We start from the raw sequence: 17,013 nt of genomic DNA, 5'->3' as shown, positions 1-17,013 counted from the left end.
AGGCATGAAACACCATGCCTGGCCCTCTGTATTTTATTTGACTTGAGTGGTACATCTGGGGAGACTAAAATATACATTTTAACCCACTGTTAAAACCTCAGGGTCTTAAATTAGATAACTTGTAATGGAAACAATTTGCTTTTTCCTCTTGGAAGGCTCATCTGAAATGCTTTTTATTTTTATCCTTAAACATCAAGCTCATCTTGAGTTTACACAGCTGCTTCCTGTGCTGAACTACTTATCAGAGTACAGATGTAAAATAATCTACTCATTTGTCTAAAACTAAGGTGGTGCTTGAAGCAAAGAAATTAAAAGTGTTTTAGGAAGGGCTTTCACAAAGCATCTATGTAGTAATTAAATAAGGAAGCCCATTATTTGTCTTATTCTCCATTTTTACAAGCAAGACTTCGAGGCTAACACTGTGAGTAGTACACAGACAAATCTGCCTCCACTACATACCAGTAATGCACACTCTACTCAACAACCACAGGGACCCGCTGTGAATCTTTTATAGATGTGAGATGGATTCGGGCTATATATGATATACAGTTTCAGTTGTATAGCAGGGAAGCATATAAAATATGAACAGGTCTGAATCCACATTACACTTTATATAAAGTAAAAGATTGTCAGTTCTTCTATGATAAGTTCCTGCTGATGCATTTACAGTGTTATGGAAACATAATCATTATTGCCAACCAGATATGGAGAAGAAAGATCTCATCTGGGATATGAACTTTTAAAAGTCTTCCATCTAGTTTTTAAAAATCAATGTTAAAAGAAAAAAAAAATTAACTACCTTCTCTACGGGACTTCTAACATCATATATTCTCTGATTTGGCACTATTGGCGCTATTCACTGAGAAGGTCCCTTTTTGACTACAGTAAGTGTGGGTATGGGGATATGTTTAAAAGCAATCCAAATTATATTTAAATGACTGTAGAAATGCCAAACAGCCAAGACACACAAATATCCGACCTAAACACATTTTGAGATATGGTCTTATGCCGTTTATCCTTTCAGGAAATTGAATATAATTGAATGTCACTGTCATCGCACCACACCCAGAAAAATAAAAGCCCCAATTTTATAAGTTCACTTTGGGCTCAGTGCTAGTATATTCTTACACAGTTAAAAAAAATTAAACCCTTAATGATCCTATGTCAGAGAATTGCAGGTTTTCTTTTGGCCTTTCGGAACGTGGTTTCCCTTTAGTGCTGCCTTTGGATTGCTCTGTAGATGAGGGAGCACACACGTGACATCCTCACACTCAGGCTAACGCTGAGCCTGAAAAATCGCTAGGCCTGGGGGGTGAATATGAAGAAGGGAGCTTTCAAACTTCAGAAAACTTCCCAGAGTGCTCTCACAGAATTTCAGAGCCTCACAAAAATGATGCAAATAATTTACAATGACTCAAGAGAGAAACCTGAGTAACTAAACCAAAACTGTGAGCTTGTCCTGGGCTTTGAGCCCAAGGATTCATGAAGGTTTATGAGCCCTGGTAACCCTTTCCCAGGCAGTGGAACACAATGACTGTTCATGCACAGTATCCAAAGTCCAGAGACACCCTCAGAGAGATGTCTGGGCGTTCTCTGGCCTCCAGAAAAGACTCCTTCAAGGAAATGGCAATGTACCCAGGGAGACCCTCAGCATCACCTCTAGCCAGAGAGTGAGTGCCCCTTTGTGAATGAGAAATGGTGCCTGATTTGGTGCCCCATTTGCATGGTACAAACTCCAGCTGGAGTGCAGACCTTGGCTGAACTTTGGCCCCACTTGGCCTCTGAGTAGGTGCCCTTGTGCAGTGAGTAACCTGCAAAACCATGTGTGGCAGCCCCGCAAAGACACTGGTTTCCAGAAAGAAGTATGGTGCCAGCCTGCCAATTCATAGCCTGGCTCTGCACTGCCAACTGTGGGATCTTGGGCAAGTTACCCTCTTGATGCCTCAGTTGTCTCATTATAACATGGGGATAATAATAAAACTCACTTCACACAGGATTGAAGTGAGGATTCAATTAGTTATTACATGGGAGGTGCTTAGAACAGAACGTGGCAGAGTAAGCATGCGGTAACTGTTACTATTACTAGCTCATCCACATAACAGATGAAAATTGCTGGGAAGGTTTTTCTTATTAAAAAAGACAAAAATTTCTGCCTTTGTTAATGTTCATTCCCACTTGAATTTTTCTTACTGAATGTACAAGTTGCACAGGGACAGAATAAGGAGACTTGGGTTTTGGATCCAATGTGACCACTGCTAAGCTGCATGACATTGGGTAAAGCCCACAGCTTCGACTCCAATTTCAGAGTCCCCATCCACATAATGAGCAAAGATGTGAGGAGGATTTTGAGATTTTGAGCTCCCAGCTATCATCCTTTGAGTCTAAGATCCTAAGACTGTTAACATTGTGAATAAGTGACTTTGTGGCCTTTCTTCCCTTCTATTGTCTTATATCTCAGTGCTTCACATGCCCCAATGCTAAAAGATTCATGAATGACTTAGTGCTCAATATTTTCTTTTCAACCCTTACCTTCAACGTAGGTTGGGAATGAAGCCAAGCTTTTTCTTGACTGTAATCAAGACAAAGAGGTTTCAAAAAGAGCAAAGCATAATGAAATATGCATTAATACAATCATCCATGCAACATGAAAAATAAATACATCATCAGTGGCAGTTACCAGTTATTGATCATTTTTAGTTAGAGAAAGTAAAGTTCAGATAAATATGCATTTATTAGTAAAGGTTACCTAAAACTCAGAATAGTCCATTCATATTTTAGATAATCTAGAAACCTTACATTTCACAATCAGAGAGGTATTTGCCAACTAAAAAACAATCCCACAGACAAAAATCTCTAATAACAATAAAAAGGGCACAGTTTGTATTCTTAAGGATCTGCATTTCCATGTGAAAAACTGATTAGTGAAAGCACCAACGCTATGATTATATGCTGAAATTAAGAATTCTCTTAAGAGAAATTTATTTTACTCTTTGCCACAGTGATCTCTCACTGTGATAAAAATGTGTGCTAGAGTTTTTTTAAATCTCTTCCTTTCATCTCCTACTGATTTATTTTAGTTGAAAAACTCCATTATATAAATCATTATTGTGGGTTATCTGAATAAGAACACAACAAAGGAGTAAATTAAAAACTGTGGAATTTCTTTTGCACCTCAGAGCAAAGGTCAGTGTTCTCACAGCACTGTTGGAAGCAGAGATGATGAGCTAGACACCTTTTAGAGCCTGACTAGATGGCAGCTTAACTGCCTGCTCTTCAGAGGAGCAAAACTCACCATACGTTCCTTTCAGAAGCAGATGTCCTAGATGTAACACTGACTGAGATAAGAGAAAGAAATTCACCCCTGCTTCCACCAGTAGTAGAATTTGTAGCTGATATGTCTGGACCAGGGTGATACAAGCATCACAGGAGAGTGGAGAGCTAGTGTTAAATACAAGTCCCTAAAATGGGCAGAAGGTAAGATTTGCAAGGCCAAGAATTCCATTGCTGAGAACCTACCCAGTCTTAGGTGATTATTTAAATGCATGATTTTAAGAGGAAAGATATCTGGCACTGAATAGGTGTTGGATAGGCTGACCTGCATAGATGGTAGACTCTGGGGTGCCTGGCAGGCTGGATGAGGAAAGCGCCCTGGGTGAGTCTTGGAATGTCATGGGGAGCAACCCCCTAACCTAGCACTTGACATAGTGCTCTTTCCTTGAAGGATGGGAATGGCAAAGGGATGATAACTTAGTTAATACTTGGACAACAGTCTAAAAATAGTAGTTTTCATTGTTTTGTGAAAAATTGGGGCAGTTGAAGAAACCTAGTTGTAAGACTCCAGCTCAATTCAGGATGACAATTCAACTCTAATCACACAATAATACATTGTACAGGGCAGCTTTTCAGTAAACCTGCTGCATGTGTGCTCAATGAAATGCCAAGGTGGTGCTTCTCCCATTTCTCAGTGGGAGAAATGGCTCTGCACACCAAAGTGGGTGGGTTTCTAGTGCACCAGGAATGAAAAATTACTGGCTAGTAATGCATTTATGAGAAAATGCACACCAAATAAAAGCCAGGATATGTGGATGGGGGAAAGAGAACTCCAGTTTCAGCAGTGCTTTACATTAATTTTATTTTCAACTTATCTAAGTGAGAAGATAGGCCCAGTTGAGAGCCAGCAGCCAAATCTGTCTAATTTAGGTTGGTTTAAAGAAAAGAAAAAAACTCTCATAACTTCATGGTATGCAGATGGAAGCTAGCATCTTCATAGGGGCCGAAAACTTTTAAGTTATTATTTCCCAACCATTTCCCTACCCTTGTCCCAGTAACTAGAGACTGGGGTAATGAGAGTTTGTTTAATCAAAATTGCTTAGCCTCCAGATATATCTAAGAAGTCAATTCACATTTTCTCGTTCGATTTGGATATTTTTCTGAATGCTAGACAGTGTCCAGATTTTAGCAGAAGCTACAAAAGAATTACTTTGGTCTATAGCTCTAAAAGCTGTCATTTTATTAAGAGCTACAACAGAGGGCATTTGGTACATTCACTTATTCTCTATGCATGAGCTCATGACTAGCTTTCTTAGTCTCTGGGGTAGTAAACTTTTTTCAAAACGAGTTTTGTGAAATGAAAGAATCTCTAATTATTACACACAAATAGGATTTTCATCATCATTTCTAAGGATATGTAGAAACATGAGCCAAGTCTTGTAGGAACTGAGAAACTAACAAATTTGCCTTATTATATCTAATGCATAATCAAATGCTGAATATTTAGATGTCTGGTTAGCCCTTTATTTCACATGTGGACTGAGACGAACATCAGTTGATCCTTAACTTTCAAGAATAAATAAAGTTGCATTTAAAAAGCTAAAGGCTAAGATCTTTGGGATTTGTGTTTGGGGGTCACACAAATCAACTCGTGCAGAACTTGGAGGCACAATTGGACAATTGGAACAATGACAGACAAGGTACCTTGTCCACGTAGTCTGTGACCTATGAACACTTTCTACTCCAGCAGTGGCAGATCTTGGCAGTTAAGAGCACGGGTTCCCATGAGCTCTGGAGTTTAATCTTGGCTGACCACTTGTGAGCTCTACAATCTCAGGTAAGTTATTCAACCTCTTAGCTTCTTCAACCAGCAAATGAGGACAGTGATACCTACCTCACAGAATTATTTTAAGAATTAAATGAGACACTATCTGTGATTTTTCTCAGCCCAGTTCCTGGAACATCGTCAATGCTCAAGAAACGATAATGCTCATTACTGTTATCATCATGGCACCTGTTCTTCTTTTCTTCTATTTGTTCTCACCCAACCATGTGATATAAGAATGAAACAAACTGTGGAACAGTGGGAACAGCAGAAACTGTGCCCTTGTCGTTCCTGCTCCCAATGGCCAAGGGTCTGAGGCTCAAGACCAGAGGAGGCCAAACTATATTTCTAGTCTAAATTCTAATGTTGGTGTCATTTCAGAGGTCTATGTTTGTTTGTTTGGTTTAATATGAACAGATTAATAAAAAATACTTTTCCTTTGCGTAAATATTTACTGGCAAATATATGGTATTCAAGGGTGCCTTAAGGGTAAATTTTAACCAAGACTCCCTTTAAAAGCGATCTGCCATTCAGTTTAAACAGATTTTTTTTTCATTGCATTTAACATAAAATTATCAGCAAAATGAGGGAAAAGGAAACCATCGTTCATCATGTGGTTTACCTCTTTAACACATCTCCGCAGTGTTGATGAGGGAGCAGCTATATTTAGAGTGAGCTGAGCCCACACACAGATTATGGCGCAGACCAACATTTACCTGATGTTGGCTCATTAGCAGGTGTGGGTGGAAGTTCACTAGGTGTAAAAGGACCCTGGGTACAGGAGAAGGCAGTGTCTCCCCTCTGGGGCTGCCCTTTCTGAGCCCCAGACACCTCAGTGGGAGAAAGCAGCATCTTCTCACTGAAATGCTCCACATAAGTAAGGCAACCACAGAATTTGTTGTCCAAAAGGGATACTTCAGAGCTGCACTGTCTGGCAGTCTGCAGCCACACGTGGCTATTTAAGTTAATTAAAATGGGATAAAATGAAAACTTCAGTTCCTCAGTTACACTGGCCACATTTCCAGGGTTTGACAGGCACATGAGGCTAATGACTACTATAGTGGACAGAGCAGAAGTGGAACATTTCCAGTACCGTGGAAAGTTCTCGCAGGTGACACCGCACCAGCAAGAGAGAAGGGCGCTCATAAGGCAGGCTGCCTGGACACCAGGTGTGAACTGGAACCACACCCTAGGTAAACTGGGAATGTATGGCCACTCTATTCTTATGAAAGATATCTCATTTGGGCCTGAAATAAAGGGTATTTAAGAAACTAACACATTTCCCAAAGCACACAGCAACTGCAAGTCCACGGCATCAGCAGGCATGTAACACCAGGAGGAAAGACGCTGTACGTGGAGTTTTTGGTGTCTGAGGTCAAGTGCTGTTCAACAGAATTTCCTGCAATGATGCAAATGCTCTGTAATCCACCCTGTCCAAGCACTTGAAATGTGGCTACTGTGCTTGAGGAAATAAACTTTTCATTTTATTCATTAATTAGACACCTGCAGCCAGTGGCTATCAAACTGGATGACATGGCTTTAACAGGTGAACTGCATACTGGAGAGGAGAAATTAGGATTGTTCTCACCAGGGTAATGTGGGTCAGGAGGGCTGTAGGATGCTGTATTAGGAAGTACAGAACAGTATTAGAGTAAAGCAAAATGGCCCCACGGCTTTGGTAACAAAACGGCACCCTACCTCTTTATTAGTGGAGGCTTCCGCAGGGTCACTGGGGTGAAGAGATGTGCTTGATGACTCTGCACCCAAGGGTGAGGAGCTGCCAGGAGACGGAGACTAGAACACAGCAAGAGGAAACGCAGTGAGAACTTGAGAGACTCGGCAGACACTTGGCTGGGGGAAAGGGGCCGGGAGAGAGAAGCAAAGCAGAACACAACTGAACAGACACTGCAGTGGGGAGAAAACCTCTTAAAAAGGAGCTGCCAACTGTACATAAAACACTTGTGGTTTTCAAGCTTTCTTTTTCAAGTCCTGCCATGCTTTCAAAGGAGCTTTCATAGCTATGGGCCGTTTTTTCCCTTAGGCCAAATGTTGAAAGAAAATAAAGAAAAGGTTGAATATCAAAAATCCTAAATGAATTGAGCTAAGGATATTAAACAAACATGTTTAAAACATTTTTTTCTTACTGACGAAGCCAAATATTTAGGGTACCGAATGTCTTATAAAATTGCCTGCCCCAAATGATCCACATGAAACAGTAAAAATTAAAACACATTTTTAAAGAGGTAGCTGGGCCTGATTTTGATGGCTAGAAACCATACCACCTGTATTTTCCTAGTCAATTCAGATTTCAAATATTTTGTCTGATTTAGTCTACAGGCTATTGAAAATTCAGAGAAATTTCAGCATTTTAACATCCAAACACTACCTTGGATGCTCTTAGAACAGTTCAAAAATCCTTTGTCAAACGGTGTATCGGAAAATAAGGCTTAGAAAAATAGGCTCAGGGAGAATGACCTGGTTGGGTGTGGTATTGCCTGGGCTGATGGGACCCCAGCTCCCTCTGCAGGCAGGCCCTGCTAGACGTGAATGGGAAGCTCCCAGGTCGGTGTACACAGAAGGTGCTCCATAAATATCTTCTGAATGGATGGGCAAATAAAACAAGCAAGCATAGGGATGGGACTGATACAGGCCCGGAAAACACTCCCCAGCCTATAGCCAAACATTATTGTGTGCTCCTGAAATCTTGGGAGATGAAAGGCATCTTCAGGTGAGCCACAGAGATACTTAAGAATTCCACAGCGATGGTCCTCTGAGAGGAAGGCTGCGCTGCTTCACAGTCTGTTGGCAATGTTTGACAAAAGGCATAAAACACAGAGAAAAACCAAACAGAGATGTATTCTCTCAGAAAGCGTGGGGATGCGTGGGGAGGTAAGACCTGGGCAAAGGAAGCAAAATAACCCTAGTGCTTGCTTGAACCCATGTCTGATTTCTTGGGACCAGCCCCCTTGGGGGAAGCTGAGGCACAGAGACATCACTAAAATATCTTCATGGAAAGGGATAATGTTTCACACAGCAATGGTGCTGGTGTTGGGGCGGGGGGGGGGGCACGCTGATAGACAAGGGGGAGGTTGGTGAGCACTGTGTGAAACAAAAAAAAAAAATAAATCTTTTCCAAAAGGTCTGAATTATGGAAAATATAGGTGGCCACAAATGAACAGAAAGATAATGCATTGAAATTCATTTTAATTCAGATGAAGAAGTTGTATGATCCCAGCCTAATGTTATGAGACTTGAATTTGTTTCTTGTGATCCCATACACCTGATTCTCGGCAGGGAGATCAGGACAACGAACGAACCCCTTAAATATTCACATGCAGACATCAGACACTCGGTGGGGAAGCCAAGAGGGCAGGCCCAGGGTAACAGCTGGCATAAAGAACCCCAGGCCCGGGGTGGAGCCAAGATGGCCGAATAGGAACAGCTCCAGTCTACAACACCCAGCGTGAGCGACACAGAAGACGGGTGATTTCTGCATTTCCATTTGAGGTACCGGGTTCATCTCACTAGCAAGTGCCAAACAGTGGGTGCAGGACAGTCGGTGCAGCGCACTGTGCACAAGCTGAAGCAGGGCGAGGCATTGCCTCACTCCGGAAGCGCAAGGGGTCAGGGAGTTCCCTTTCCTAGTCAAAGAAAGGGGTGACAGACGGCACCTGGAAAATAGGGTCAGTCCCACCCTAATACTGCGCTTTTCCAACGGGCTTGGAAAACGGCACACCAGGAGATTGTGTCCCGCACCTGGCTCGCAGGGTCCTATGCCCACGGCGTCTCGCTGATTGCTAGCACAGCAGTCTGAGATCAAACTGCAAGGCGGCAGCGAGGCTAGGGGAGGGGTGCCCGCCATTGCCCAGGCTTGCTTAGGTAAACAAAGCAGCCAGGAAGCTCGAACTGGGTGGAGCCCACCACAGCTCAAGGAGGCCTGCCTGCCTCTGTAGGCTCCACCTCTGGGGGCAGGGCACAGACAAACAAAAAGTCAGCAGGAACCTCTGCAGACTTAAATGTCCCTGTCTGACAGCTTTGAAGAGAGTAGTGGTTCTCCCAGCACGCAGCTGGAGATCTGAGAACGGGCAGACTGCCTCCTAAAGTGGGTCCCTGACCCCTGAGCAGCCTAACTGGGAGGCATCCCCCAGTAGGGACAGACTGACACCTCACTCAGCCAGGTACTCCTCTGAGACAAAAGTTCCAGAGGAACTATCAGACAGCTGAATTTGCGGTCTCACGAAAATCTGCTGTTCTGCAGCCACCGCTGCTGACACCCAGCCAAACAGGGTCTGGAGTGGACCTCTAGTAAACTCCAACAGACCTGCAACTGAGGGTCCTGTCTGGTAGAAGGAAAACTAACACACAGAAAGGACATCCACACCAAAAACCCATCTGTACATCACCATCATCAAAGACCAAAAGTAGATAACACCACAAAGATGGGGAAAACACAGAGCAGAAAAACTGGAAACTAAAAAGCAGAGCACCTCTCCTCCTCCAAAGGAACACAACTCCTCACCAGCAACGGAACAAAGCTGGACAGAGAATGACTTTGACAAGTTGAGAGAAGAAGGCTTAAGACAATCAAACTACTCCGAGCTATGGGAGGAAATTCAAAACAATGGCAAAGAAGTTAAAAACTTTGAAAAAAAATTAGAAGAATGGATAACTAGAATAACCAATGGAGAGAAGGGCTTCAAGGAGATGATGGAGCTGAAAGCCAAGTTTCGAGAACTACGCGAAGAATGCAGAAGCCTCAGTAGCAGATGCGATCAACTGGAAGAAAGGGTATCGCTGATAGAAGATGAAATGAATGAAATGAAGAGAGAAGGGAAGTTTAGAGAAAAAAGAATAAAAAGAAATGAACAAAGCCTCCAAGAAATTTGGGACTATGTGAAAAGACCAAACCTACGTCTGATTGGTGTACCTGAAAATGATGGGGAGAATGGAACCAAGTTGGAAAACACTCTGCAAGATATTATCCAGGAGAACTTCCCCAATCTAGCAAGGCAGGCCAGCATTCAGATTCAGGAAATACAGAGAACGCCACAAAGATACTCCTCAAGAAGGGCAACTCCAAGACACATAATTGTCAGATTCACCAAAGTTGAAATGAAGGAAAAAATGTTAAGGGCAGCCAGAGAGAAAGGTCGGGTTACCCACAAAGGGAAGCCCATCAGACTAACAGCTGATCTCTCAGCAGAAACTCTACAAGCCAGAAGAGAGTGGGGGCCGATATTCAACATTCTTAAAGAAAAGAATTTTCAGCCCAGAATTTCCTATCCCGCCAAACTAAGCTTCATAAGTGAAGGAGAAATAAAATACTTTACAGACAAGCAAACGCTGAGGGATTTTGTCACCACCAGGCCTGCCCTAAAAGAGCTCCTGAAGGAAGCACTAAACATGGAAAGGAACAACCGGTACCAGCCCCTGCAAAAACATGCCAAATTGTAAAGACCATCGAGGCTAGGAAGAAACTATAGCAACTAACGAGCAAAATAACCAACTAACATCATAATGACAGGATCAGATTCACACATAACAATATTCACGTTAAATGTAAATGGGCTAAATGCTCCAATCAAAAGACACAGACTGGCAAACTGGATAAGGAGTCAGGACCCATCAGTGTGCTGTATTCAGGAAACCCATCTCACGTGCAGAGACACACATAGACTCAAAATAAAGGGATGGAGGAAGATCTATCAAGCAACTGGAAAACAAAAAAAGGCAGGGGTTGCAATCCTAGTCTCTGATAAAATAGACTTTAAACCAACAAAGATCAAAAGAGACAAAGAAGGCCATTACATAATGGTAAAGGGATCAATTCAACAAGAAGACCTAACTATCCTAAATATATATGCACCCAACACAGGAGCACCCAGATTCATAAAGCAAGTCCTCAGTGACCTACAAAGGGACTTAAACTCCCACACAATAATAATGGGAGATTTTAACACCCCACTGTCAGCATTAGACAGATCAACGAGACAGAAAGTTAACAAGGATATCCAGGAATTGAACTCAGCTCTACATAAAGTGGACCTAATAGACATCTACAGAACTCTCCACCCCAAATCAACAGAATATACATTTTTTTCAGCACCACACTGCACCTATTCCAAAATTGACCACATAGTTGGAAGTAAAGCTCTTCTCAGCAAATGTAAAAGAACAGAGATTATAACAAACTGTCTCTCAGACCACAGTGCAATCAAACTAGAACTCAGGATTAAGAAACTCAGTCAAAACCGCTCAACTACATGGAAACTGAACAACCTGCTCCTGAATGACTATTGGGTACATAATGAAATGAAGGCAGAAATAAAGATGTTCTTTGAAACCAACGAGAACAAAGACACAACATACCAGAATCTCTGGGACACGTTCAAAGCAGTGTGTAGAGGGAAATTTATAGCACTAAATGCCCACAAGAGAAAGCAGGAAAGATCCAAAATTGACACCCTAACATCACAATTAAAAGAACTAGAAAAGCAAGAGCAAACACATTCAAAAGCTAGCAGAAGGCTAGAAATAACTAAAATCAGAGCAGAACTGAAGGAAATAGAGACACAAAAAACCCTTCAAAAAATTAATGAATCCAGGAGCTGGTTTTTTGAAAAGATCAACAAAATTGATGGACCGCTAGCAAGACTAATAAAGAAGAAAAGAGAGAAGAATCAAATAGATGCAATAAAAAACGAAAAAGGGGATATCACCACCGATCCCACAGAAATACAATCTACCATCAGAGAATACTACAAACACCTCTATGCAAATAAACTAGAAAATCTAGAAGAAATGGATAAATTCCTCGACAAATACACCCTCCCAAGACTAAACCAGGAAGAAGTTGAATCTCTGAATAGACCAATAACAGGTTCTGAAATTGTGGCAATAATCAATAGCTTACCAACCAAAAAGAGTCCAGGACCTGATGGATTCACAGCTGAATTCTACCAGAGGTACAAGGAGGAACTGGTACCATTCCTTCTGAAACTATTCCAATCGATAGAAAAAGAGGGAATCCTCCCTAACACATTTTACGAAGCCAGCATCGTCCTGATACCAAAACCTGGCAGAGACTTAACCAAAAAAGAGAATTTCAGACCAATATCCTTGATGAACATTGATGCAAAAATCCTCAATAAAATACTGGCAAACTGAATCCAGCAGCACATCAAAAAGCTTATCCACCATGATCAAGTGGGCTTCATCCCTGGGATGCAAGGCTGGTTCAACATACGCAAATCAATAAATGTAATCCAGCATATAAACAGAACCAAAGACAAAAACCACATGATTATCTCAATAGATGCAGAAAAGGCATTTGACAAAATTCAACAACCCTTCATGCTAAAAACTCTCAATAAATTAGGTATTGATGGGACGTATCTCAAAATAATAAGAGCTATCTACGACAAACCCACAGCCAATATCATACTGAATGGGCAAAAACTGGAAGCATTCCCTCTGAAAACTGGCACAAGACAGGGATGCCCTCTCTCACCGCTACTATTCAACATAGTGCTGGAAGTTCTGGCCAGAGCAATCAGGCAGGAGAAGGAAATAAAGGGTATTCAATTAGGAAAAGAGGAAGTCAAATTGTCCCTGTTTGCAGATGACATGATTGTATATCTAGAAAACCCCATTGTCTCAGCCCAAAATCTCCTTAAGCTGATTAGCAACTTCAGCAAAGTCTCAGGATACAAAATTAATGTACAAAAATCACAAGCATTCTTGTACACCAATAACAGACAAACAGAGAGCCAAATCATGAGTGAACTCCCATTCACAATTGCTTCAAAGAGAATAAAATACCTAGGAATCCAACTTACAAGGGATGTGGAGGACCTCTTCAAGGAGAACTACAAACCACTGCTCAATGAAATAAAAGAGGATACAAACAAATGGAAGAACATTCCATGCTCATGGGTTGGAAGAATCAATATCGTGAAAATGGCCATACTGCCCAAGGTAATTTATAGATTCAATGCCATCCCCATCAAGCTACCAATGACTTTCTTCACAGAATTGGAAAAAACTACTTTAAAGTTCATATGGAACCAAAAAAGAGCCCGCATCGCCAAGTCAATCCTAAGCCAAAAGAACAAAGCTGGAGGCATCACGCTACCTGACTTTAAACTATACTACAAGGCTACAGTAACCAAAACAGCATGGTACTGGTACCACAACAGAGACATAGATCAATGGAACAGAACAGAGCCCTCAGAAATGATGCCGCATAGCTACAACTATCTGATCTTTGACAAACCTGACAAAAACAAGAAATGGGGAAAGGATTCCCTATTTAATAAATGGTGCTGGGAAAACTGGCTAGCCATATGTAGAAAGCTGCAACTGGATCCCTTCCTTACACCTTATACAAAAATTAATTCAAGATGGATTAAAGACTTATATGTTAGACCTAAAACCATTAAAATCCTACAAGAAAACCTAGGCAATACCATTCAGGACATAGGCGTGGGCAAGGACTTCATGTCTAAAACACCAAAAGCAATGGCAACAAAAGCCAAAATCGACAAATGGGATCTCATTAAACTAAAGAGCTTCTGCACAGCAAAAGAAACTATCATCAGAGTGAACAGGCAACCTACACAATGGGAGAAAATTTTTGCAACCTACTCATCTGACAAAGGGCTAATATCCAGAATCTACAATGAACTCAAACAAATTTACAAGAAAAAAAACAAACAACCCCATCAAAAAGTGGGCAGAGGATATGAACAGACACTTCTCAAAAGAAGACATTTATGCAGCCAAAAAACACATGAAGAAATGCTCCTCATCACTGGCCATCAGAGAAATGCAAATCAAAACCACAGTGAGATACCATCTCACACCAGTTAGAATGGCCATCATTAAAAAATCAGGAAACAACAGGTGCTGGAGAGGATGTGGAGAAATAGGAACACTTTTACACTGTTGGTGGGACTGTAAACTAGTTCAACCATTGTGGAAGTCAGTGTGGCGATTCCTCAGGGATCTAGAACTAGAAATACCATTTGACCCAGTCATCCCATTACTGGGTATATACCCAAAGGACTATAAATCATGCTGCTATAAAGACACATGCACACGTATGTTTATTGCAGCACTATTCACAATAGCAAAGAGTTGGAACCAACCCAAATGTCCAACAACGATAGACTGGATTAAGAAAATGTGGCACATATACACCATGGAATACTATGCAGCCATAAAAAATGATGAGTTCGTGTCCTTTGTAGGGACATGGATGAAACTGGAAAACATCATTCTCAGTAAACTATCGCAAGGACAAAAAACCAAACACCGCATGTTCTCACTCATAGGTGGGAATTGAACAATGAGAACTCATGGACACAGGAAGGGGAACATCACACTCCGGGGACTGTTGTGGGGTGGGGGGAGGGGGGAGGGACAGCATTAGGAGATACACCTAATGCTAAATGACGAGTTAATGGGTGCAGGAAATCAACATGGCACATGGATACATATGTAACAAAACTGCACATTGTGCACATGTACCCTAAAACCCTAAAGTATAATAAAAAAAAAAAAGAAAAAAAAAAAAAAAGAAACAAGGAAGAAGAAAGGAATAAGAGAAGGAAAGAAAAAAAAAAAAAAAAAAAAAATGTTAAGGGCGGCCAGAGAGACAGGTCGGGTTACCCACAAAGGGAAGCCCATAAGACTAACAGCTGATCTCTCAGCAGAAACTCTACAAGCCAGAAAAGAGTGGCGGCCAATATTCAACATTCTTAAAGAAAAGAATTTTCAACCCAGAATTTCCTATCCCACCAAACTAAGCTTCATAAGTGAAGGAGAAATAAAATACTTTACAGACAAGCAAATGCTGAGAGATTTTGTCACCACCAGGCCTGCCCTAAAAGAGCTCCTGAAGGAAGCACTAAACATGGAAAGGAACAACTGGTACCAGCCACTGCAAAATCATGCCAAATTGTAAAGACCATCAAGGCTAGGAAGAAACTGCATCAACTAACGAGCAAAATAACCAACTAACATCATAATGACAGGATCAAATTCACACATAACAATATTAACTTTAAATGTAAATGGGCTAAATGCTCCAATTAAAAGACACAGACTGGCAAATTGGATAAGGAGTCAAGACCCATCAGTGTGCTATATTCAGGAAACCCATCTCATGTGCAGAGACACACATAGACTCAAAATAAAGGGATGGAGGAAGATCTATCAAGCAAATGGAAAACAAAAAAAGGCAGGAGTTGCAATCCTAGTTTCTGATAAAACAGACTTTAAACCAACAAAGATCAAAAGAGACAAAGAAGGCCATTACATAATGGTAAAGGGATCAATTCAACAAGAAGACCTAACTATCCTAAATATATATGCACCCAACACAGGAGCACCCAGATTCATAAAGCAAGTCCTCAGTGACCTACAAAGGGACTTAAACTCCCACACAATAATAATGGGAGATTTTAACACCCCACTGTCAACATTAGACAGATCAACGAGACAAAAAGTCAACAAGGATATCCAAGAATTGAACTCAGCTCTGCACAAAGTGGACCTAATAGACATCTACAGAACTCTCCACTCCAAATCAACAGAATATACATTTTTTTCAGCACCACACCACACCTATTCCAAAATTGACCACACAGTTGGAAGTAAAGCTCTCCTCAGCAAATGTAAAAGAACAGAAATTATAACAAACTGTCTCTCAGACCACAGTGCAATCAAACTAGAACTTAAGATTAAGAAACTTACTCAAAACTGCTCAACTACATGGAAACTGAACAACCTGCTCCTGAATGACTACTGGGTACATAACGAAATGAAGGCAGAAATAAAGATGTTCTTTGAAACCAACGAGAGCAAAGATACAACATACCAGAATCTCTGGGACACATTCAAAGCAGTGTGTAGAGGGAAATTTATAGCACTAAATGCCCACAAGAGAAAGCAGGAAAGATCCAAAATTGACACCCTGACATCACAATTAAAAGAACTAGAAAAGCAAGAGCAAACACATTCAAAAGCTAGCAGAAGGCAAGAAATAACTAAAATCAGAGCAGAACTGAAGGAAATAGAGACACAAAAAACCCTTCAAAAAATTAATGAATCCAGGAGCTGGTTTTTTGAAAAGATCAACAAAATTGATAGACCACTAGCAAGACTAATAGAGAAGAAAAGAGAGAAGAATCAAATAGATGCAATAAAAAATGAAAAAGGGGATATCACCACCAATCCCACAGAAATACAATCTACCATCAGAGAATACTACAAACACCTCTACGCAAATAAACTAGAAAATCTAGAAGAAATGGATAAATTCCTTGACAAATACACCCTCCCAAGACTAAACCAGGAAGAAGTTGAATCTCTGAATAGACCAATAACAGGCTCTGAAATTGTGGCAATAATCAATAGCTTACCAACCAAAAAGAGTCCAGGACCTGATGGATTCACAGCCGAATTCTACCAGAGCTACAAGGAGGAACTGGTACCATTCCTTCTGAAACTATTCCAATCGATAGAAAAAGAGGAAATCCTCCCTAACACATTTTATGAGGCCAGCATCATCCTGATACCAAAGCCTGGCAGAGACACAACCAAAAAAGAGAATTTCAGACCGATATCCTAGATGAACATTGATGCAAAAATCCTCAATAAAATACTAGCAAACCGAATCCAGCAGCACATCAAAAAGCTTATCCACCATGATCAAGTGGGCTTCAACCCTGGGATGCAAGGCTGGTTCAACATACACAAATCAATAAATGTAATCCAGCATATAAACAGAACCAAAGACAAAAATCACATGATTATCTCAATAGATGCAGAAAAGGCCTTTGACAAAATTCAACAACCCTTCATGCTAAAAACTCTCAATAAATTAGGTATTGATGGGACGTATCTCAAAATAA

The 17,013-nt window shown here is 41.1% G+C and overlaps 1 protein-coding gene across 4 annotated transcripts in view; it reads right to left on the bottom strand.

Moving 5' to 3' along the window:
• APBA1 (amyloid beta precursor protein binding family A member 1) overlaps nt 1-17,013 on the bottom strand; it is a 265,234-nt gene that overhangs the window by 41,450 nt on the left and 206,771 nt on the right. For all 4 annotated transcript variants that reach the window (XM_055272323.2, XM_055272322.1, XM_055272326.1 and 1 more), the window contains exons 3-4: nt 6,794-6,889; nt 2,530-2,569 (exon numbers count right to left, since the gene is read on the bottom strand). In XM_055272323.2, the coding sequence (XP_055128298.1) occupies nt 2,530-2,569; nt 6,794-6,889 (136 nt within the window). The remainder of the gene's footprint in view (nt 1-2,529; nt 2,570-6,793; nt 6,890-17,013) is intronic.

This window comes from Symphalangus syndactylus, chromosome 3 (genome assembly GCF_028878055.3).
Source record: "Symphalangus syndactylus isolate Jambi chromosome 3, NHGRI_mSymSyn1-v2.1_pri, whole genome shotgun sequence".
Classification (NCBI taxonomy): Eukaryota; Metazoa; Chordata; class Mammalia; order Primates; family Hylobatidae; genus Symphalangus; species Symphalangus syndactylus.
The sequence above is the reverse complement of the archived record's forward strand: the minus strand, read 5'-3'. Positions and strand labels throughout refer to the sequence as shown.